Consider the following 23,543-nt stretch of genomic DNA (forward strand, 5'->3'; position numbering starts at 1 on the left):
GTTTAAAAAGGTTTGGATAGGTTAGGTTAGGTTAGAACATGAATAAGACGGGTGCCCGGCCGCAGGCCGGTCACTTAGGTTCAGTTCCGTTTAAAAAAAAAAAACAAAAAACAAAACGTACCAATACAAAGTACTCTTATTCATATTAGAAGATATTGTAAAATAACAATTAATTTAATTTTTTTTTTTTTTTTTTTCACTTACACATTAGGCCCGTCGCGCCGCGCCACTACTATATGGGGCGAAGGTGCGAAGTCGACGGCGACGACAAAGTACCGAGTCTAAGGAGACTGATGGCGGCGCCACACAGTGGCGTTATGTCTCTATAAAAGTGGTGGTCTTTTATTATGTTATTTATTAATGGTATTATTTTAATATCATATCAATATTGTACCCCGCACAGGGGGGAGGTACGGGTAGGTAGTGACGAAAAATAACGATACGGGACTCTTACGAGGTCTCGCAATCGGAATGAGTACACTTTAAATATTTTAACGAGGTAAAATTTAAGGGCATTGAGGGTCTGGTGCCAGTGGTGGTTGATTAGATCCACACACTATACTTTTTATAATTATGTGGCGTTATGTCTCTATAAAAGTGGTGGGCTTTTATTATGTTATTTATTAATGGTATTTTTTTAATATCATATCAATATTGTACCCCGCACGGGGGGAGGTAGGGGGGTAGGTAGCGACGAAAAATAACGATACTGGACTCTTACGAGGTCTCGTAATCGGAATGAGTTTCTGCGACTACCATTGTTTGTCGCGGGTAACGGGGAATCAGGGTTCGATTCCGGTGAGGGAGCCTGAGAAACTGCTACCACATCCAAGGAAGGCAGCAGGCGCGCAAATTACCCACTCCCTGCACGGGGGGGGAGGTACGGGTAGGTAGTGACGAAAAATAACGATACGGGACTCTTACGAGGTCTCGTCATCGAATAATCAATACACGAACTGCCCACACACTTGTAAATATAGACGCGCAAGATCGTTACACGAACCGCTTACCATTATAGTAAACTACTATGCAAACACACATAACATATACGCAATAAGGAAACTTTAAATTGGAGATTTTACCCTACCACACCCGTCTGTCTCATTTTGAAAACTATTCAAAATAATTGCTATTTTTCATTCTCATTCAAATATAAATAATAGTAAATAATATATAATTTTTGACTGAACTGAACCCAAGTGCCCGGCCTGTGGCCGGGCACCCCTCGTATTCATGTTCTAACCTAACCTAAACTAAATCTAGTTTTGACACCTTTAGACTTTAGATTCAAGATTTAATGTGAATATATGCATTAATAAAAACTCATTACTATTTTAATACTAGTTATGCTGCTGTTGATGCACTGATGAAAGCCAGATAGCTAGATCAGTGTTTAGTTAGTCGTAGTTGCCGGTGGGCTGAGGTCTAAAGGAATCCAAACTAGTTTTAAAAGGTTTGGATAGGTTAGGTTAGGTTAGAGCATGAACCTAAGGAAAGGAAAAGGTTCGGAAGGCGATTCTACCGAGAAAAAGCCGGCAAGAAACTCAGCAGTTGCTCTTTTCCAACATCAAAAATTTACATTTTATATTTTAACATTCATTTTTCTATCTTGTGAGAGATGAAAGCGGAGCCGGATGCTTCCAAGCAACCTTGTCATTAAGAAACTCATCAATTGTATAATAACCTCGCTGTAATAAATGTGTTTTAACACATTATTTAAACTTATGGATTGGTAGGTCCAAAATTACCTTAGGAATCATATTATAAAAGCGTATACTCAATCCCACAAATGACTTCTGCACCTTTCGCAGACGATATGCAGATGTCACTAATTTATCATTAGTAATCTATATGTTTGAAATTGAATATTTTGTTAAATTCATTTTCTATAATATTAAAGAGCGTACCATAAATGCTGTCAGGATGACCGTTCTTAAAGACAAGGGCAGGAATTTTGGATGATATTTCACCTTTGAATCGCGTCAATTTGCTCTTAGTTATCGGCCTACACTTGACGATATGTTTATCTTTGTTTATATTATTCAAAACAGTAATTTGTTGGCCACAATGATCTGATCTTAAGTTGGTTATTATCGATTTACCTAAGATATCACAGTTGAGAAAAAATATTATCTAAACACGATGCTGAGGTTGCTGTGATTCTAGTAGGTTCACTAAAAGCATAATTTAAATTAAAACATTTAAATAAGTTTAGCAACCTAGTCGTAGTTGCATTACTAAGTAAAATATCAACATTAAAATCCCCGCATACTATTGCTTTTTTTGTGGATACAGACAATCGCTTAAGCACATCTTCCATTACATCCTCAAAAAGGCTAAAATCACCTGAGGGGGGACGATATACACACACTATTATAAATCGCTCCAGCTCCACACAAGATAGTTCTACAGTGCGTTCAACAGAAAGACTAACTATGTCTTTTCGCTCCTTACAAGTTATATTATTGTGTACAAAAATTAAAGACCCACCATGAATTGCAGTCCTTCTGAAGAACACACTTGACATTTTGAAATTCCTTAAGATAACTGCTGGATGTGCACCAGTGAGCCAATGCTCAGTAATACACAGAATGTGTATATTGAGTTTTTCCACAAACAGTTCTATTTCAATTTCTTTGCTGGTTAAGCTCTGTATATTTTGATGTACAATGTTCATATTGGAGAGCTTCTCCGTTGTCTGGCTATCTAGTTTAAATAATTATAAGAAATTTTCTTAGTACTTGAACAAGTACTTGGGTCATTATCAGAAATATTGGTACCTAAAGTACAATTTGTAAAGTTGTCAATAGACTTAGTTACAACACTTGTAACTGTATCATTTAAATTGTAAGCTAATAATGAGGCTATATGTTGCTTACATTTTTTTGACAGATAAAAAGTATGCCTAGTCAATAACAGTGGTGAAATAAATTTATTCACATCAAAATAAAAAACGGCCTCACTATGACGGCATGTCAAGTTATAAATTAATAAATTTAAATTATAAATTTGCTTATTTCGCTTAGAACTAAGTGTGCCACAGTACGGAAAGGCACACATAACAAATCTACATTTAGATTTTTCATGCAAAGCCAGCAATTTTTCTACACATCTTATAATTTGTGTCTTTTTTACATTTAAGCTGTCTCCTAACAAAAATATAACATTTTTATTTACATCTAAACTGTCTATGTTCAAACTATCAATAAGATAGTCTAAATTAGCCCCCCGGTGAACATCTATTAGTCACTGAGTGATCTAGGTAACAGTTCATAATAGGACCAAAACCTTTACCTAGCTTGTCTGAAATTACTAAAGTGTGTTTTTTATGCTTACTTGATAAATTATAATCTAAGGATGTAGTGACAGGAATAATACTTTCACACTGCTCTTGGCAGGTCTCTAGCTTATTAGAGGACAAAATACTACTACTTAAGTCTAGGTTAGCCGTAGGTATATCTTGAGAACATTGACATTTATTTGCCAATGACTCAAAACGAGCCCTATTGTAGGTACCTAGAGCTAACAACTCATCAGCTGCCAGAATTTGTTCATCAATCTGCTTTTTTGACAGCTCATATTTAATAGTCATAGTTTTAAGTGAGTCTTCCAGCTGTTGAATAACATCATTTAAGGTTTGGATTTCACTCTCATATTTTTCCCTGCTACTTTGAAAAGAAAGAGAAAAGGTATTTAACTTATTTAACAAAACTGAACGTTCTTTTCTTAGTATCAGGTTTTCACTGCTTTTCTTCTGGTTTTTTACTAATTTTTGAGTTTTCTTTATTATTTTACTAATTCTAATGTATTTTTTTATTTTATTGTGGCTATTTAAAAAGGGGAGATCTATTTGAGGCTTGGTTTTTTTAACACAAGGGCTATCACAAGTCAGATCGATGCACACTGGCATTGTTGAGGATGAAGTAAGTAGTTCATCATACAAGTTATTTGTTGATTGCATTTCAACATTTTGTAATTGTGACTGAAGGTCATCAATAGTTTTATGTGCGCTACATAATTCACCCTCCAACATAGTAATTCTTCCTAAAGCTTCATCATAAGTAGATATGCATTGGTTAAAAGAACGCACTGCCTCCTGGAGTTGGTTGCGCTCCTCTAAGACCAGAGTGTGAGCGCTATGTAGGTCAGCTAGTTCACCCTTTAGCTGGGAGTTCTTGGCAATAATTGATCTCATTTCCACTTCACTGTCATCTTGTTCCCTCATTAAATCAGCATTTAGTTGTTTCAGTGACTTTAGTTCACTGAGGGCATTTTTAAGTTTTAATTGCTCTTGCAATGCAGCCGCTCTTCTGGTTAGCATTGTTGGCATCATTTTATAGCACTTCGCCCTGAAACACAGCAAACAGTATATGTGAGTGAAGGAAATTAGATAACCTACAGAAGAAAGAGAAAAGGATCAAAAATATATGTATATATATTATGAAAAAGTTATAGGAAATAGAGATAAATACTAAGGAATATTACAGATAGTATACTAGGAAATACAATAACATACTAATTAGGGATATCTTTAAGTGATAGAAATAGCAATTTTAGCAAAGAAAACTTTGAATCACAACTTGTAAAATAAGGTTTATTTGGTTGTGTATTTTTGTCTGAGACAGTTTAATTAATTCTTCAACTATACTTCCACAAATCCGTCAAGTAAAGCGAGAATGAGTCTGTCTAAGTGTGTGGAGGGACGTCTCTCGTGAGTGTTACGAGAATAACAAAATAAAACAAAAATTTGAAGTAGGGAATTGGTTATCAACTAGGATATTGTTATGGCAGTGTTATTAACATAAGAAAAATGAAAGCAATACTCCCCAGGTACATCCCATGGACGTAAAATGTACGTCGTTTGCTTATAACAGTCGTTGGATTTTGAAATCCCGTTGTACGAAACCTCCTGTCAGACGGATTTTCGATTTACGTGGTTTATATGGTCACTGTGTAATACACGAACTGCCCACACACTTGTAAATATAGACGCGCAAGATCGTTACACGAACCGCTTACCATTATAGTAAACTACTATGCAAACACACATAACATATACGCAATAAGGGAACTTTCAATTAGAGATTTTACCCTACCACACCCGTCTGTCTGATTTTGAAAACTATTCAAAATAATTGCTATTTTTCATTCTCATTCAAATATAAATAATAGTAAATAATATATAATTTTTGACTGAACTGAACCCAAGTGCCCGGCCTGTGGCCGGGCACCCCTCGTATTCATGTTCTAACCTAACCTAACCTAAATCTAGTTTTGACACCTTTAGACTTTAGATTCAAGATTTAATGTGAATATATGCATTAATAAAAACTCATTACTATTTTAATACTAGTTATGCTGCTGTTGATGCACTGATGAAAGCCAGATAGCTAGATCAGTGTTTAGTTAGTCGTAGTTGCCGGTGGGCTGAGGTCTAAAGGAATCCAAACTAGTTTTAAAAGGTTTGGATAGGTTAGGTTAGGTTAGAACATGAATAAGACGGGTGCCACTTAGGTTCAGTTCCGTTTAAAAAAAAAAAAACAAAAAACAAAACGTACCAATACAAAGTACTCTTATTCATATTAGAAGATATTGTAAAATAACAATTAATTTAATTTTTTTTTTTTTTTTTTCACTTACACATTAGGCCCGTCGCGCCGCGCCACTACTATATGGGGCGAAGGTGCGAAGTCGACGGCGACGACAAAGTACCGAGTCTAAGGAGACTGATGGCGGCGCCACACAGTGGCGTTATGTCTCTATAAAAGTGGTGGTCTTTTATTATGTTATTTATTAATGGTATTATTTTAATATCATATCAATATTGTACCCCGCACAGGGGGGAGGTACGGGTAGGTAGTGACGAAAAATAACGATACGGGACTCTTACGAGGTCTCGCAATCGGAATGAGTACACTTTAAATATTTTAACGAGGTAAAATTTAAGGGCATTGAGGGTCTGGTGCCAGTGGTGGTTGATTAGATCCACACACTATACTTTTTATAATTATGTGGCGTTATGTCTCTATAAAAGTGGTGGTCTTTTATTATGTTATTTATTAATGGTATTTTTTTAATATCATATCAATATTGTACCCCGCACGGGGGGAGGTAGGGGGGTAGGTAGTGACGAAAAATAACGATACGGGACTCTTACGAGGTCTCGTAATCGGAATGAGTTTCTGCGACTACCATTGTTTGTCGCGGGTAACGGGGAATCAGGGTTTGATTCCGGTGAGGGAGCCTGAGAAACTGCTACCACATCCAAGGAAGGCAGCAGGCGCGCAAATTACCCACTCCCTGCACGGGGGGGGAGGTACGGGTAGGTAGTGACGAAAAATAACGATACGGGACTCTTACGAGGTCTCGTCATCGAATAATCAATACACGAACTGCCCACACACTTGTAAATATAGACGCGCAAGATCGTTACACGAACCGCTTACCATTATAGTAAACTACTATGCAAACACACATAACATATACGCAATAAGGGAACTTTCAATTGGAGATTTTACCCTACCACACCCGTCTGTCTCATTTTGAAAACTATTCAAAATAATTGCTATTTTTCATTCTCATTCAAATATAAATAATAGTAAATAATATATAATTTTTGACTGAACTGAACCCAAGTGCCCGGCCTGTGGCCGGGCACCCCTCGTATTCATGTTCTAACCTTACCTAAACTAAATCTAGTTTTGACACCTTTAGACTTTAGATTCAAGATTTAATGTGAATATATGCATTAATAAAAACTCATTACTATTTTAATACTAGTTATGCTGCTGTTGATGCACTGATGAAAGCCAGATAGCTAGATCAGTGTTTAGTTAGTCGTAGTTGCCGGTGGGCTGAGGTCTAAAGGAATCCAAACTAGTTTAAAAAGGTTTGGATAGGTTAGGTTAGGTTAGAACATGAATAAGACGGGTGCCCGGCCGCAGGCCGGTCACTTAGGTTCAGTTCCGTTTAAAAAAAAAAAACAAAAAACAAAACGTACCAATACAAAGTACTCTTATTCATATTAGAAGATATTGTAAAATAACAATTAATTTAATTTTTTTTTTTTTTTTTTTCACTTACACATTAGGCCCGTCGCGCCGCGCCACTACTATATGGGGCGAAGGTGCGAAGTCGACGGCGACGACAAAGTACCGAGTCTAAGGAGACTGATGGCGGCGCCACACAGTGGCGTTATGTCTCTATAAAAGTGGTGGTCTTTTATTATGTTATTTATTAATGGTATTATTTTAATATCATATCAATATTGTACCCCGCACAGGGGGGAGGTACGGGTAGGTAGTGACGAAAAATAACGATACGGGACTCTTACGAGGTCTCGCAATCGGAATGAGTACACTTTAAATATTTTAACGAGGTAAAATTTAAGGGCATTGAGGGTCTGGTGCCAGTGGTGGTTGATTAGATCCACACACTATACTTTTTATAATTATGTGGCGTTATGTCTCTATAAAAGTGGTGGTCTTTTATTATGTTATTTATTAATAGTATTTTTTTAATATCATATCAATATTGTACCCCGCACGGGGGGAGGTAGGGGGTAGGTAGTGACGAAAAATAACGATACGGGACTCTTACGAGGTCTCGTAATCGGAATGAGTTTCTGCGACTACCATTGTTTGTCGCGGGTAACGGGGAATCAGGGTTCGATTCCGGTGAGGGAGCCTGAGAAACTGCTACCACATCCAAGGAAGGCAGCAGGCGCGCAAATTACCCACTCCCTGCACGGGGGGGGAGGTACGGGTAGGTAGTGACGAAAAATAACGATACGGGACTCTTACGAGGTCTCGTCATCGAATAATCAATACACGAACTGCCCACACACTTGTAAATATAGACGCGCAAGATCGTTACACGAACCGCTTACCATTATAGTAAACTACTATGCAAACACACATAACATATACGCAATAAGGGAACTTTCAATTGGAGATTTTACCCTACCACACCCGTCTGTCTCATTTTGAAAACTATTCAAAATAATTGCTATTTTTCATTCTCATTCAAATATAAATAATAGTAAATAATATATAATTTTTGACTGAACTGAACCCAAGTGCCCGGCCTGTGGCCGGGCACCCCTCGTATTCATGTTCTAACCTAACCTAAACTAAATCTAGTTTTGACACCTTTAGACTTTAGATTCAAGATTTAATGTGAATATATGCATTAATAAAAACTCATTACTATTTTAATACTAGTTATGCTGCTGTTGATGCACTGATGAAAGCCAGATAGCTAGATCAGTGTTTAGTTAGTCGTAGTTGCCGGTGGGCTGAGGTCTAAAGGAATCCAAACTAGTTTTAAAAGGTTTGGATAGGTTAGGTTAGGTTAGAACATGAATAAGACGGGTGCCCGGCCGCAGGCCGGTCACTTAGGTTCAGTTCCGTTTAAAAAAAAAAAAACAAAAAACAAAACGTACCAATACAAAGTACTCTTATTCATATTAGAAGATATTGTAAAATAACAATTAATTTAATTTTTTTTTTTTTTTTTTTCACTTACTCATTAGGCCCGTCGCGCCGCGCCACTACTATATGGGGCGAAGGTGCGAAGTCGACGGCGACGACAAAGTACCGAGTCTAAGGAGACTGATGGCGGCGCCACACAGTGGCGTTATGTCTCTATAAAAGTGGTGGTCTTTTATTATGTTATTTATTAATGGTATTATTTTAATATCATATCAATATTGTACCCCGCACAGGGGGGAGGTACGGGTAGGTAGTGACGAAAAATAACGATACGGGACTCTTACGAGGTCTCGCAATCGGAATGAGTACACTTTAAATATTTTAACGAGGTAAAATTTAAGGGCATTGAGGGTCTGGTGCCAGTGGTGGTTGATTAGATCCACACACTATACTTTTTATAATTATGTGGCGTTATGTCTCTATAAAAGTGGTGGTCTTTTATTATGTTATTTATTAATGGTATTTTTTTAATATCATATCAATATTGTACCCCGCACGGGGGGAGGTAGGGGGGTAGGTAGTGACGAAAAATAACGATACGGGACTCTTACGAGGTCTCGTAATCGGAATGAGTTTCTGCGACTACCATTGTTTGTCGCGGGTAACGGGGAATCAGGGTTCGATTCCGGTGAGGGAGCCTGAGAAACTGCTACCACATCCAAGGAAGGCAGCAGGCGCGCAAATTACCCACTCCCTGCACGGGGGGGGAGGTACGGGTAGGTAGTGACGAAAAATAACGATACGGGACTCTTACGAGGTCTCGTCATCGAATAATCAATACACGAACTGCCCACACACTTGTAAATATAGACGCGCAAGATCGTTACACGAACCGCTTACCATTATAGTAAACTACTATGCAAACACACATAACATATACGCAATAAGGGAACTTTAAATTGGAGATTTTACCCTACCACACCCGTCTGTCTCATTCTGAAAACTATTCAAAATAATTGCTATTTTTCATTCTCATTCAAATATAAATAATAGTAAATAATATATAATTTTTGACTGAACTGAACCCAAGTGCCCGGCCTGTGGCCGGGCACCCCTCGTATTCATGTTCTAACCTAACCTAAACTAAATCTAGTTTTGACACCTTTAGACTTTAGATTCAAGATTTAATGTGAATATATGCATTAATAAAAACTCATTACTATTTTAATACTAGTTATGCTGCTGTTGATGCACTGATGAAAGCCAGATAGCTAGATCAGTGTTTAGTTAGTCGTAGTTGCCGGTGGGCTGAGGTCTAAAGGAATCCAAACTAGTTTTAAAAGGTTTGGATAGGTTAGGTTAGGTTAGAACATGAATAAGACGGGTGCCCGGCCGCAGGCCGGTCACTTAGGTTCAGTTCCGTTTAAAAAAAAAAAAACAAAAAACAAAACGTACCAATACAAAGTACTCTTATTCATATTAGAAGATATTGTAAAATAACAATTAATTTAATTTTTTTTTTTTTTTTTCACTTACACATTAGGCCCGTCGCGCCGCGCCACTACTATATGGGGCGAAGGTGCGAAGTCGACGGCGACGACAAAGTACCGAGTCTAAGGAGACTGATGGCGGCGCCACACAGTGGCGTTATGTCTCTATAAAAGTGGTGGTCTTTTATTATGTTATTTATTAATGGTATTATTTTAATATCATATCAATATTGTACCCCGCACAGGGGGGAGGTACGGGTAGGTAGTGACGAAAAATAACGATACGGGACTCTTACGAGGTCTCGCAATCGGAATGAGTACACTTTAAATATTTTAACGAGGTAAAATTTAAGGGCATTGAGGGTCTGGTGCCAGTGGTGGTTGATTAGATCCACACACTATACTTTTTATAATTATGTGGCGTTATGTCTCTATAAAAGTGGTGGTCTTTTATTATGTTATTTATTAATGGTATTTTTTTAATATCATATCAATATTGTACCCCGCACGGGGGGAGGTAGGGGGGTAGGTAGTGACGAAAAATAACGATACGGGACTCTTACGAGGTCTCGTAATCGGAATGAGTTTCTGCGACTACCATTGTTTGTCGCGGGTAACGGGGAATCAGGGTTCGATTCCGGTGAGGGAGCCTGAGAAACTGCTACCACATCCAAGGAAGGCAGCAGGCGCGCAAATTACCCACTCCCTGCACGGGGGGGGAGGTACGGGTAGGTAGTGACGAAAAATAACGATACGGGACTCTTACGAGGTCTCGTCATCGAATAATCAATACACGAACTGCCCACACACTTGTAAATATAGACGCGCAAGATCGTTACACGAACCGCTTACCATTATAGTAAACTACTATGCAAACACACATAACATATACGCAATAAGGGAACTTTAAATTGGAGATTTTACCCTACCACACCCGTCTGTCTCATTTTGAAAACTATTCAAAATAATTGCTATTTTTCATTCTCATTCAAATATAAATAATAGTAAATAATATATAATTTTTGACTGAACTGAACCCAAGTGCCCGGCCTGTGGCCGGGCACCCCTCGTATTCATGTTCTAACCTAACCTAAACTAAATCTAGTTTTGACACCTTTAGACTTTAGATTCAAGATTTAATGTGAATATATGCATTAATAAAAACTCATTACTATTTTAATACTAGTTATGCTGCTGTTGATGCACTGATGAAAGCCAGATAGCTAGATCAGTGTTTAGTTAGTCGTAGTTGCCGGTGGGCTGAGGTCTAAAGGAATCCAAACTAGTTTTAAAAGGTTTGGATAGGTTAGGTTAGGTTAGAACATGAATAAGACGGGTGCCCGGCCGCAGGCCGGTCACTTAGGTTCAGTTCCGTTTAAAAAAAAAAAAACAAAAAACAAAACGTACCAATACAAAGTACTCTTATTCATATTAGAAGATATTGTAAAATAACAATTAATTTAATTTTTTTTTTTTTTTTTTCACTTACACATTAGGCCCGTCGCGCCGCGCCACTACTATATGGGGCGAAGGTGCGAAGTCGACGGCGACGACAAAGTACCGAGTCTAAGGAGACTGATGGCGGCGCCACACAGTGGCGTTATGTCTCTATAAAAGTGGTGGTCTTTTATTATGTTATTTATTAATGGTATTATTTTAATATCATATCAATATTGTACCCCGCACAGGGGGGAGGTACGGGTAGGTAGTGACGAAAAATAACGATACGGGACTCTTACGAGGTCTCGCAATCGGAATGAGTACACTTTAAATATTTTAACGAGGTAAAATTTAAGGGCATTGAGGGTCTGGTGCCAGTGGTGGTTGATTAGATCCACACACTATACTTTTTATAATTATGTGGCGTTATGTCTCTATAAAAGTGGTGGTCTTTTATTATGTTATTTATTAATGGTATTTTTTTAATATCATATCAATATTGTACCCCGCACGGGGGGAGGTAGGGGGGTAGGTAGTGACGAAAAATAACGATACGGGACTCTTACGAGGTCTCGTAATCGGAATGAGTTTCTGCGACTACCATTGTTTGTCGCGGGTAACGGGGAATCAGGGTTCGATTCCGGTGAGGGAGCCTGAGAAACTGCTACCACATCCAAGGAAGGCAGCAGGCGCGCAAATTACCCACTCCCTGCACGGGGGGGGAGGTACGGGTAGGTAGTGACGAAAAATAACGATACGGGACTCTTACGAGGTCTCGTCATCGAATAATCAATACACGAACTGCTGCACGAAAATACATTTAAGCTGTCTCCTAACAAAAATATAACATTTTTATTTACATCTAAACTGTCTATGTTCAAACTATCAATAAGATAGTCTAAATTAGCCCCCCGGTGAACATCTATTAGTCACTGAGTGATCTAGGTAACAGTTCATAATAGGACCAAAACCTTTACCTAGCTTGTCTGAAATTACTAAAGTGTGTTTTTTATGCTTACTTGATAAATTATAATCTAAGGATGTAGTGACAGGAATAATACTTTCACACTGCTCTTGGCAGGTCTCTAGCTTATTAGAGGACAAAATACTACTACTTAAGTCTAGGTTAGCCGTAGGTATATCTTGAGAACATTGACATTTATTTGCCAATGACTCAAAACGAGCCCTATTGTAGGTACCTAGAGCTAACAACTCATCAGCTGCCAGAATTTGTTCATCAATCTGCTTTTTTGACAGCTCATATTTAATAGTCATAGTTTTAAGTGAGTCTTCCAGCTGTTGAATAACATCATTTAAGGTTTGGATTTCACTCTCATATTTTTCCCTGCTACTTTGAAAAGAAAGAGAAAAGGTATTTAACTTATTTAACAAAACTGAACGTTCTTTTCTTAGTATCAGGTTTTCACTGCTTTTCTTCTGGTTTTTTACTAATTTTTGAGTTTTCTTTATTATTTTACTAATTCTAATGTATTTTTTTATTTTATTGTGGCTATTAAAAAAGGGGAGATCTATTTGAGGCTTGGTTTTTTTAACACAAGGGCTATCACAAGTCAGATCGATGCACACTGGCATTGTTGAGGATGAAGTAAGTAGTTCATCATACAAGTTATTTGTTGATTGCATTTCAACATTTTGTAATTGTGACTGAAGGTCATCAATAGTTTTATGTGCGCTACATAATTCACCCTCCAACATAGTAATTCTTCCTAAAGCTTCATCATAAGTAGATATGCATTGGTTAAAAGAACGCACTGCCTCCTGGAGTTGGTTGCGCTCCTCTAAGAATAGAGTGTGAGCGCTATGTAGGTCAGCTAGTTCACCCTTTAGCTGGGAGTTCTTGGCAATAATTGATCTCATTTCCACTTCACTGTCATCTTGTTCCCTCATTAAATCAGCATTTAGTTGTTTCAGTGACTTTAGTTCACTGAGGGCATTTTTAAGTTTTAATTGCTCTTGCAATGCAGCCGCTCTTCTGGTTAGCATTGTTGGCATCATTTTATAGCACTTCGCCCTGAAACACAGCAAACAGTATATGTGAGTGAAGGAAATTAGATAACCTACAGAAGAAAGAGAAAAGGATCAAAAATATATGTATATATATTATGAAAAAGTTATAGGAAATAGAGATAAATACTAAGGAATATTACAGATAGTATACTAGGAAATACAATAACATACTAATTAGGGATATCTTTAAGTGATAGAAATAGCAATTTTAGCAAAGAAAACTTTGAATCACAACTTGTAAAATAAGGTTTATTTGGTTGTGTATTTTTGTCTGAGACAGTTTAATTAATTCTTCAACTATACTTCCACAAATCCGTCAAGTAAAGCGAGAATGAGTCTGTCTAAGTGTGTGGAGGGACGTCTCTCGTGAGTGTTACGAGAATAACAAAATAAAACAAAAATTTGAAGTAGGGAATTGGTTATCAACTAGGATATTGTTATGGCAGTGTTATTAACATAAGAAAAATGAAAGCAATACTCCCCAGGTACATCCCATGGACGTAAAATGTACGTCGTTTGCTTATAACAGTCGTTGGATTTTGAAATCCCGTTGTACGAAACGTCCTGTCAGACGGATTTTCGATTTACGTGGTTTATATGGTCACTGTGTAATACACGAACTGCCCACACACTTGTAAATATAGACGCGCAAGATCGTTACACGAACCGCTTACCATTATAGTAAACTACTATGCAAACACACATAACATATACGCAATAAGGGAACTTTCAATTAGAGATTTTACCCTACCACACCCGTCTGTCTCATTTTGAAAACTATTCAAAATAATTTCCTATTTTTCAGTCTCATTCAAATATAAATAATAGTAAATAATATATAATTTTTGACTGAACTGAACCCAAGTGCCCGGCCTGTGGCCGGGCACCCCTCGTATTCATGTTCTAACCTAACCTAACCTAAATCTAGTTTTGACACCTTTAGACTTTAGATTCAAGATTTAATGTGAATATATGCATTAATAAAAACTCATTACTATTTTAATACTAGTTATGCTGCTGTTGATGCACTGATGAAAGCCAGATAGCTAGATCAGTGTTTAGTTAGTCGTAGTTGCCGGTGGGCTGAGGTCTAAAGGAATCCAAACTAGTTTTAAAAGGTTTGGATAGGTTAGGTTAGGTTAGAACATGAATAAGACGGGTGCCACTTAGGTTCAGTTCCGTTTAAAAAAAAAAAAACAAAAAACAAAACGTACCAATACAAAGTACTCTTATTCATATTAGAAGATATTGTAAAATAACAATTAATTTAATATCGCGCCGCGCCACTACTATATGGGGCGAAGGTGCGAAGTCGACGGCGACGACAAAGTACCGAGTCTAAGGAGACTGATGGCGGCGCCACACAGTGGCGTTATGTCTCTATAAAAGTGGTGGTCTTTTATTATGTTATTTATTAATGGTATTATTTTAATATCATATCAATATTGTACCCCGCACAGGGGGGAGGTACGGGTAGGTAGTGACGAAAAATAACGATACGGGACTCTTACGAGGTCTCGCAATCGGAATGAGTACACTTTAAATATTTTAACGAGGTAAAATTTAAGGGCATTGAGGGTCTGGTGCCAGTGGTGGTTGATTAGATCCACACACTATACTTTTTATAATTATGTGGCGTTATGTCTCTATAAAAGTGGTGGTCTTTTATTATGTTATTTATTAATGGTATTTTTTTAATATCATATCAATATTGTACCCCGCACGGGGGGAGGTAGGGGGTGTAATGTACTTAATAAAACGACGGACTATCGCAGAATGGTTTATTGGTAGAACAACATAATGAAGTGCGGGCTAATTATTAAACTACCTACATTACACTGCTCTTCTCCAAATTTAACTATTGGATTTACATAAAAGCCAATAAAAAAAAACGAAATATTTACATCACTTAATTAATTACAATTTCATCATCTTTTTGACCCGCGGTCTTAATGCCATACGAAGAGGACTATTCGTATTGGGAATCGCTTGAGAAGGTGAAGGTGCCTTTACTAGCTGATTTTCTGTATCTGTTACAGGAGACGAACCGACAACAGAATTATCGAAACTTTTGAACGCTTCATCATTCATCTCTCTTTCTCCCGAGTTTTCATTATCCACCATGCCTGTTAAAGTATACCTAGATTTTTTATAATTTTTGTCAAGTATTTGATCAACGTGTCTTCTACTAGTACGATTGTCATCGTCTGTTTTGACAACATAGGAGACGGGACCGGTTCTATCCAACACTACACCTTCCTTCCATTTTACTAAATTATTATTATAGTTCCGGACCAGAACCCGGTCTCCAGTGCTCATTTCTCGCAATGAGCCACCGCGACGTTCTTCTTGACTTGATTGTTTATCGCGAATGACATCTCTGGTATTCGGTCGTAAAAGATCTAACCTGCCGCGTAACCTGTGTCCCAAAAGTGCTACGGAGGGTTCTTTTTGAGTGGTACAATGTTCTGTATTTCTATATGTAAATAAAAATGTACATAACGCTTTTTCTAAATTCACGTTTTCGATTATAGCCTTCTTTAATACTAGCTTTACAGTTTTAACAACGTTTTCAGCTGCACCGTTACTCGATGGATGATATGGGGCGACTAATATTCGCTTGATTCCATTCTTATTCAAATAATGTAAGTATTCGGATGAAGAAAATGGTGGACCATTGTCGCTCACAATGACCTTGCATAGACCGAACCGGGCAAATATTTTGCGCAGGCAAGATATAACGGTAGCTGCCGAAGTATTTGGCACTGGTTCCACTTCCAACCATTTGGAATGAGCATCTAAAATAACTAAATAATATTTATTACGAAACGGACCTAAAAAGTCAACATTCAACCGCGACCAAGGCTCCACCGGCCACTCCCACGAGTGCAGCGGCGCGGGCGGCGGCTGTGCGCGCAGCGCGGCGCAGGCGGTGCACTCGCGACACACGCGCTCAATATCGGCGTCCAAGCCGCTCCACCACAGATAGTTCCGAGCCAGCTGTTTCATTTTAACAACGCCTATATGCCCGGAATGTAATTCGTCTAACACAGCGGAGTGCAAACTGGCAGGGATAATTACTCTATATCCCCAAACCAAGCATCCCTGTTCTAAAAAAATATTTTCCCGCCTTAAATGATATTGTTTGTAACGATCCGATTCAATTTGTTCGGGCCATCCGAACTTAACATACCCTACAATTTTGTTTAAAGTAGTGTCTTTAGCAGTTTGATATTTAATTTCGTGAAACGTTATAGGCAATTTGTCCTCTATAAAAAATAAATAACTATTATTTCCGTTATTACTACTTGAAACGATACTTTGACGATTAACGTTTTCTTCTAAAGGCAAACGAGACAACGCATCTGCGAAACAGTTTCTAGCCGAAGAAATAAATTCGATGTCAAAGTTGTACGCAGCTAAGCGAACTGCATATCTCTGTAAACGGCTAGCCGCCGTTTGCGGAATACCTTTGTTTTTACCGAAGATATAGCTTAAAGCCTTATGATCGCTGCGCAAAATGAAATGCCGACCAAACAGATACTTATCATGCCTGCTGACTCCAAACATTATGGCTAAGGCTTCTTTATCTAGCTGCGAATAATTACGCTCGGCCTCATTAAGAGTACGCGAGGCGCAACTGATAAGACGTTCCGATCCGTCGGAGTAGCGGTGCGTGAGAACCGCGCCGAGTCCATACGCGCTACTGTCCACCGACAACAGCAACGGTAACTTGGGATCGTAGTGTGCTAGCACAGGCGAACTACTGAGAATGTTTTTAACTCTTTTGAAGGCACTTTCACATTCGCAACTCCAATACCATTTTACATTTTTCTTTAGTAAATCGTATAAAGGTTTTAATACAGAACTCATGTTAACACAAAATTTATTGTAAAAGTTAACGAGACCAATAAAACTTTTTAATTGCGTTACGTCTTTCGGTGATGGCGCCGAAACAATAGCTTTTATCTTATTTGCATCAGTGTGTAGACCCTTTTTATCAATTTTGTATCCTAAGTATGTTACACTGTCCTTAAAGAATTCACATTTAGACCAATTTACTCGCAACCCGGCCTCTTTTAATCGGGCTAAAACGGCACGTAAATTTTTGCAATGAGTCTCTCTGTCTTTGCCAGTCACACAAATATCGTCCTGAAAAGCTACAGTAGAGGATAAGCCACACAGAGTTTCTTCGATCAACTTTTCAAAATACTCAGGAACACATTTTATTCCAAAGGGTACTCGCTTGTAAACGAAGGTGCCTATGTGTGTAGTTATAGCGGTCATGGGTTGCGAGTCCTCCGTTAATAACACTTGCTGATAGGCGTGGGACAAGTCTAATTTAGAAAACTGTTCGCCTCCCCCAAGGGTAGCAAATATATCTTCAATTTGTGGAAGAGGATAATGAAAATCTTTTAATAGCGGATTAATAGTGACCTTAAAGTCTCCACAAATACGAATGTCTCCATTTTTTTTTATTATAGGAACAATAGGCGTACCGTAATCAGAACGGTCTACCTTATAAATGACGTCATCTCGCTGCAACCGCTCCAACTCGCGCTCGACCGGCGCGCGAAGTGCGAGGGGAAGCGGGCGCGATTTAACGAAAATTGGAGTCTTGTCAGCTAAATGCAACTGCATTCGAGCTTTAAAAGTCCCAAGCCCATCAGCGAAAACCTCGGGAAATTCTTTCCTTAATAATTCTATAGTATTATCATTTTCGCATCTTTCGGATAAATTATGGCAATTTGTGATATCGATTTGTAAAATTCTTATCCAGGCACGGCCTAGTAAAGGAGGGCCGCCGTTTTCAACAACATACAACGGTAATTTATACAAACGATTTTTACATTGTACATTTACCATAATATATCCCAGAGGTTCAATAACACTACCTGTGTAAGATCTTAACCTTAAATTTTTATGTTGTAAACAAACGCTAGAAAAATGATTATCATAAAAATGCTTTGAAATTACAGAGATCTTACTACCAGTATCTATTTCAAATTTAACTACAGACTTTTCTACGTTTAATTTGATATAATACGGGCCGTCATTACCCTCGCAAATTATATTATAAAAATCTAAAACACTGTCATCGGAATCATTAAAAAACAACTGACCTTTTGTGTTTTTCTGTATAACCGCATCACTACACTTATCAACATTACCGCACACGACCTTCAGGTGGCCCCTCTGCCCACACGAATCACAGCTGTAGAACTTGTAGCGGCACCGGGACGGCGGATGCCCGCTGCGCCCGCAACGCCAGCAGCCGCGCCGTGAGCCCTCGAGGCTCAGCGCACCGGCCCTGGCCGCCGCGTCTGCCTGCACGCCACCCGCTCCCTCGCGCCGTTTCATGCGCCCGCGCTCCGCGCGCGCTGGTGAGGATCTGATGCGATGCAGCCCTTCCGAGATGGCGCTGGAACTCGCCCCGGACGCTGCCTCCGCTGCATGTCTCTCCGCTGCCTCGAGCGCCAATGCGAGTTCTATTGCTCGCTTATAATCGATGTTCCGCTCGGCAAACAATCGTGACCTCATATCTTCACTTTGAAGGCCAGAAACAAACTGGTCTCTCAAATTTACCTCCAAAGAATCCCGAAAATTGCAATGTTTGGCGAGATGTTTTAGACTTTTCAAATAATCACTCACTATCTCCCCTTGCCTTTGCTTCCTTTGCCGGAACATATGTCTCTCTGCGATCTCCGACCTTTGTGGCTCCAAGTGGTCTTTGACAATCTTCACTAATTGTTCAAACTTCTTGTCTTCCGGTAAATCCGGGGAACACAAGTCGCACATCAATTCGTAACATGCAATGCCGACATGTGTTACCAACGTGGCCACGTGTAAATCTTCACTGATGTTATTTAACGCAATAAATTGCTTCACCCGACGACAATATGCATCCCAGTTGTGGGAACTAACGTCAAAAGGCTCGATTTTACCAAAAGGCATGATTTTAATTAAAATAACCGACTGCGCCAAAATGTAATGTACTTAATAAAACGACGGACTATCGCAGAATGGTTTATTGGTAGAACAACATAATGAAGTGCGGGCTAATTATTAAACTACCTACATTACAGGGGGGTAGGTAGTGACGAAAAATAACGATACGGGACTCTTACGAGGTCTCGTAATCGGAATGAGTTTCTGCGACTACCATTGTTTGTCGCGGGTAACGGGGAATCAGGGTTCGATTCCGGTGAGGGAGCCTGAGAAACTGCTACCACATCCAAGGAAGGCAGCAGGCGCGCAAATTACCCACTCCCTGCACGGGGGGGGAGGTACGGGTAGGTAGTGACGAAAAATAACGATACGGGACTCTTACGAGGTCTCGTCATCGAATAATCAATACACGAACTGCCCACACACTTGTAAATATAGACGCGCAAGATCGTTACACGAACCGCTTACCATTATAGTAAACTACTATGCAAACACACATAACATATACGCAATAAGGGAACTTTAAATTGGAGATTTTACCCTACCACACCCGTCTGTCTCATTTTGAAAACTATTCAAAATAATTGCTATTTTTCATTCTCATTCAAATATAAATAATAGTAAATAATATATAATTTTTGACTGAACTGAACCCAGGTGCCCGGCCTGTGGCCGGGCACCCCTCGTATTCATGTTCTAACCTAACCTAAACTAAATCTAGTTTTGACACCTTTAGACTTTAGATTCAAGATTTAATGTGAATATATGCATTAATAAAAACTCATTACTATTTTAATACTAGTTATGCTGCTGTTGATGCACTGATGAAAGCCAGATAGCTAGATCAGTGTTTAGTTAGCCGTAGTTGCCGGTGGGCTGAGGTCTAAAGGAATCCAAACTAGTTTTAAAAGGTTTGGATAGGTTAGGTTAGGTTAGAACATGAATAAGACGGGTGCCCGGCCGCAGGCCGGTCACTTAGGTTCAGTTCCGTTTAAAAAAAAAAAAACAAAAAACAAAACGTACCAATACAAAGTACTCTTATTCATATTAGAAGATATTGTAAAATAACAATTACATTAATTTTTTTTTTTTTTTTTCACTTACACATTAGGCCCGTCGCGCCGCGCCACTACTATATGGGGCGAAGGTGCGAAGTCGACGGCGACGACAAAGTACCGAGTCTAAGGAGACTGATGGCGGCGCCACACAGTGGCGTTATGTCTCTATAAAAGTGGTGGTCTTTTATTATGTTATTTATTAATGGTATTATTTTAATATCATATCAATATTGTACCCCGCACAGGGGGGAGGTACGGGTAGGTAGTGACGAAAAATAACGATACGGGACTCTTACGAGGTCTCGCAATCGCAATGAGTACACTTTAAATATTTTAACGAGGTAAAATTTAAGGGCATTGAGGGTCTGGTGCCAGTGGTGGTTGATTAGATCCACACACTATACTTTTTATAATTATGTGGCGTTATGTCTCTATAAAAGTGGTGGTCTTTTATTATGTTATTTATTAATGGTATTTTTTTAATATCATATCAATATTGTACCCCGCACGGGGGGAGGTAGGGGGGTAGGTAGTGACGAAAAATAACGATACGGGACTCTTACGAGGTCTCGTAATCGGAATGAGTTTCTGCGACTACCATTGTTTGTCGCGGGTAACGGGGAATCAGGGTTCGATTCCGGTGAGGGAGCCTGAGAAACTGCTACCACATCCAAGGAAGGCAGCAGGCGCGCAAATTACCCACTCCCTGCACGGGGGGGGAGGTACGGGTAGGTAGTGACGAAAAATAACGATACGGGACTCTTAAGAGGTCTCGTCATCGAATAATCAATACACGAACTGCCCACACACTTGTAAATATAGACGCGCAAGATCGTTACACGAACCGCTTACCATTATAGTAAACTACTATGCAAACACACATAACATATACGCAATAAGGGAGCTTTAAATTGGAGATTTTACCCTACCACACCCGTCTGTCTCATTTTGAAAACTATTCAAAATAATTGCTATTTTTCATTCTCATTCAAATATAAATAATAGTAAATAATATATAATTTTTGACTGAACTGAACCCAAGTGCCCGGCCTGTGGCCGGGCACCCCTCGTATTCATGTTCTAACCTAACCTAACCTAAATCTAGTTTTGACACCTTTAGACTTTAGATTCAAGATTTAATGTGAATATATGCATTAATAAAAACTCATTACTATTTTAATACTAGTTATGCTGCTGTTGATGCACTGATGAAAGCCAGATAGCTAGATCAGTGTTTAGTTAGTCGTAGTTGCCGGTGGGCTGAGGTCTAAAGGAATCCAAACTAGTTTTAAAAGGTTTGGATAGGTTAGGTTAGGTTAGAACATGAATAAGACGGGTGCCCGGCCGCAGGCCGGTCACTTAGGTTCAGTTCCGTTTAAAAAAAAAAAAACAAAAAACAAAACGTACCAATACAAAGTACTCTTATTCATATTAGAAGATATTGTAAAATAACAATTAATTTAATTTTTTTTTTTTTTTTTTCACTTACACATTAGGCCCGTCGCGCCGCGCCACTACCATATGGGGCGAAGGTGCGAAGTCGACGGCGACGACAAAGTACCGAGTCTAAGGAGACTGATGGCGGTTATGTCTCTATAAAAGTGGTGGTCTTTTATTATGTTATTTATTAATGGTATTATTTTAATATCATATCAATATTGTACCCCGCACAGGGGGAGGTACGGGTAGGTAGTGACAAAAAATAACGATACGGGACTCTTAGGTCTCGCAATCGGAATGAGTACACTTTAAATATTTTAACGAGGTAAAATTTAAGGGCATTGAGGGTCTGGTGCCAGTGGTGGTTGATTAGATCCACACACTATACTTTTTATAAATATGTGGCGTTATGTCTCTATAAAAGTGGTGGTCTTTTATTATGTTATTTATTAATGGTATTTTTTTAATATCATATCAATATTGTACCCCGCACGGGGGGAGGTAGGGGGGTAGGTAGTGACGAAAAATAACGATACGGGACTCTTACGAGGTCTCGTAATCGGAATGAGTTTCTGCGACTACCATTGTTTGTCGCGGGTAACGGGGAATCAGGGTTCGATTCCGGTGAGGGAGCCTGAGAAACTGCTACCACATCCAAGGAAGGCAGCAGGCGCGCAAATTACCCACTCCCTGCACGGGGGGGGAGGTACGGGTAGGTAGTGACGAAAAATAACGATACGGGACTCTTACGAGGTCTCGTCATCGAATAATCAATACACGAACTGCCCACACACTTGTAAATATAGACGCGCAAGATCGTTACACGAACCGCTTACCATTATAGTAAACTACTATGCAAACACACATAACATATACGCAATAAGGGAGCTTTAAATTGGAGATTTTACCCTACCACACCCGTCTGTCTCATTTTGAAAACTATTCAAAATAATTGCTATTTTTCATTCTCATTCAAATATAAATAATAGTAAATAATATATAATTTTTGACTGAACTGAACCCAAGTGCCCGGCCTGTGGCCGGGCACCCCTCGTATTCATGTTCTAACCTAACCTAACCTAAATCTAGTTTTGACACCTTTAGACTTTAGATTCAAGATTTAATGTGAATATATGCATTAATAAAAACTCATTACTATTTTAATACTAGTTATGCTGCTGTTGATGCACTGATGAAAGCCAGATAGCTAGATCAGTGTTTAGTTAGTCGTAGTTGCCGGTGGGCTGAGGTCTAAAGGAATCCAAACTAGTTTTAAAAGGTTTGGATAGGTTAGGTTAGGTTAGAACATGAATAAGACGGGTGCCCGGCCGCAGGCCGGTCACTTAGGTTCAGTTACGTTTAAAAAAAAAAAAACACAAAACAAAACGTACCAATACAAAGTACTCTTATTCATATTAGAAGATATTGTAAAATAACAATTAAATTAATTTTTTTTTTTTTTTTTTCACTTACACATTAGGCCCGTCGCGCCGCGCCACTACTATATGGGGCGAAGGTGCGAAGTCGACGGCGACGACAAAGTACCGAGTCTAAGGAGACTGATGGCGGCGCCACACAGTGGCGTTATGTCTCTATAAAAGTGGTGGTCTTTTATTATGTTATTTATTAATGGTATTATTTTAATATCATATCAATATTGTACCCCGCACAGGGGGGAGGTACGGGTAGGTAGTGACGAAAAATAA

At 38.9% G+C, this 23,543-nt stretch overlaps 2 protein-coding genes across 2 annotated transcripts; both read right to left on the reverse strand.

Annotated features, from left to right (window-relative positions):
- Positions 1 to 3,469: 3,469 nt before the first annotated feature.
- On the reverse strand, positions 3,470 to 4,333 carry LOC120633582 (myosin-2-like; the record flags this gene model as incomplete). The annotated part of the gene is made up of 1 exon (XM_039903791.1): positions 3,470 to 4,333. A coding segment is annotated over exon 1 (864 nt), but the record flags the coding sequence as incomplete, so codon positions are not given.
- Positions 4,334 to 18,493: 14,160 nt separating this feature from the next.
- LOC120633756 lies at positions 18,494 to 19,391 on the reverse strand (the record flags this gene model as incomplete). The annotated part of the gene is made up of 1 exon (XM_039904091.1): positions 18,494 to 19,391. A coding segment is annotated over exon 1 (852 nt), but the record flags the coding sequence as incomplete, so codon positions are not given.
- Positions 19,392 to 23,543: the final 4,152 nt, after the last annotated feature.

The sequence above is a fragment of the Pararge aegeria genome, chromosome 22 (assembly GCF_905163445.1).
Source record: "Pararge aegeria chromosome 22, ilParAegt1.1, whole genome shotgun sequence".
Lineage (NCBI taxonomy): Eukaryota > Metazoa > Arthropoda > Insecta > Lepidoptera > Nymphalidae > Pararge > Pararge aegeria.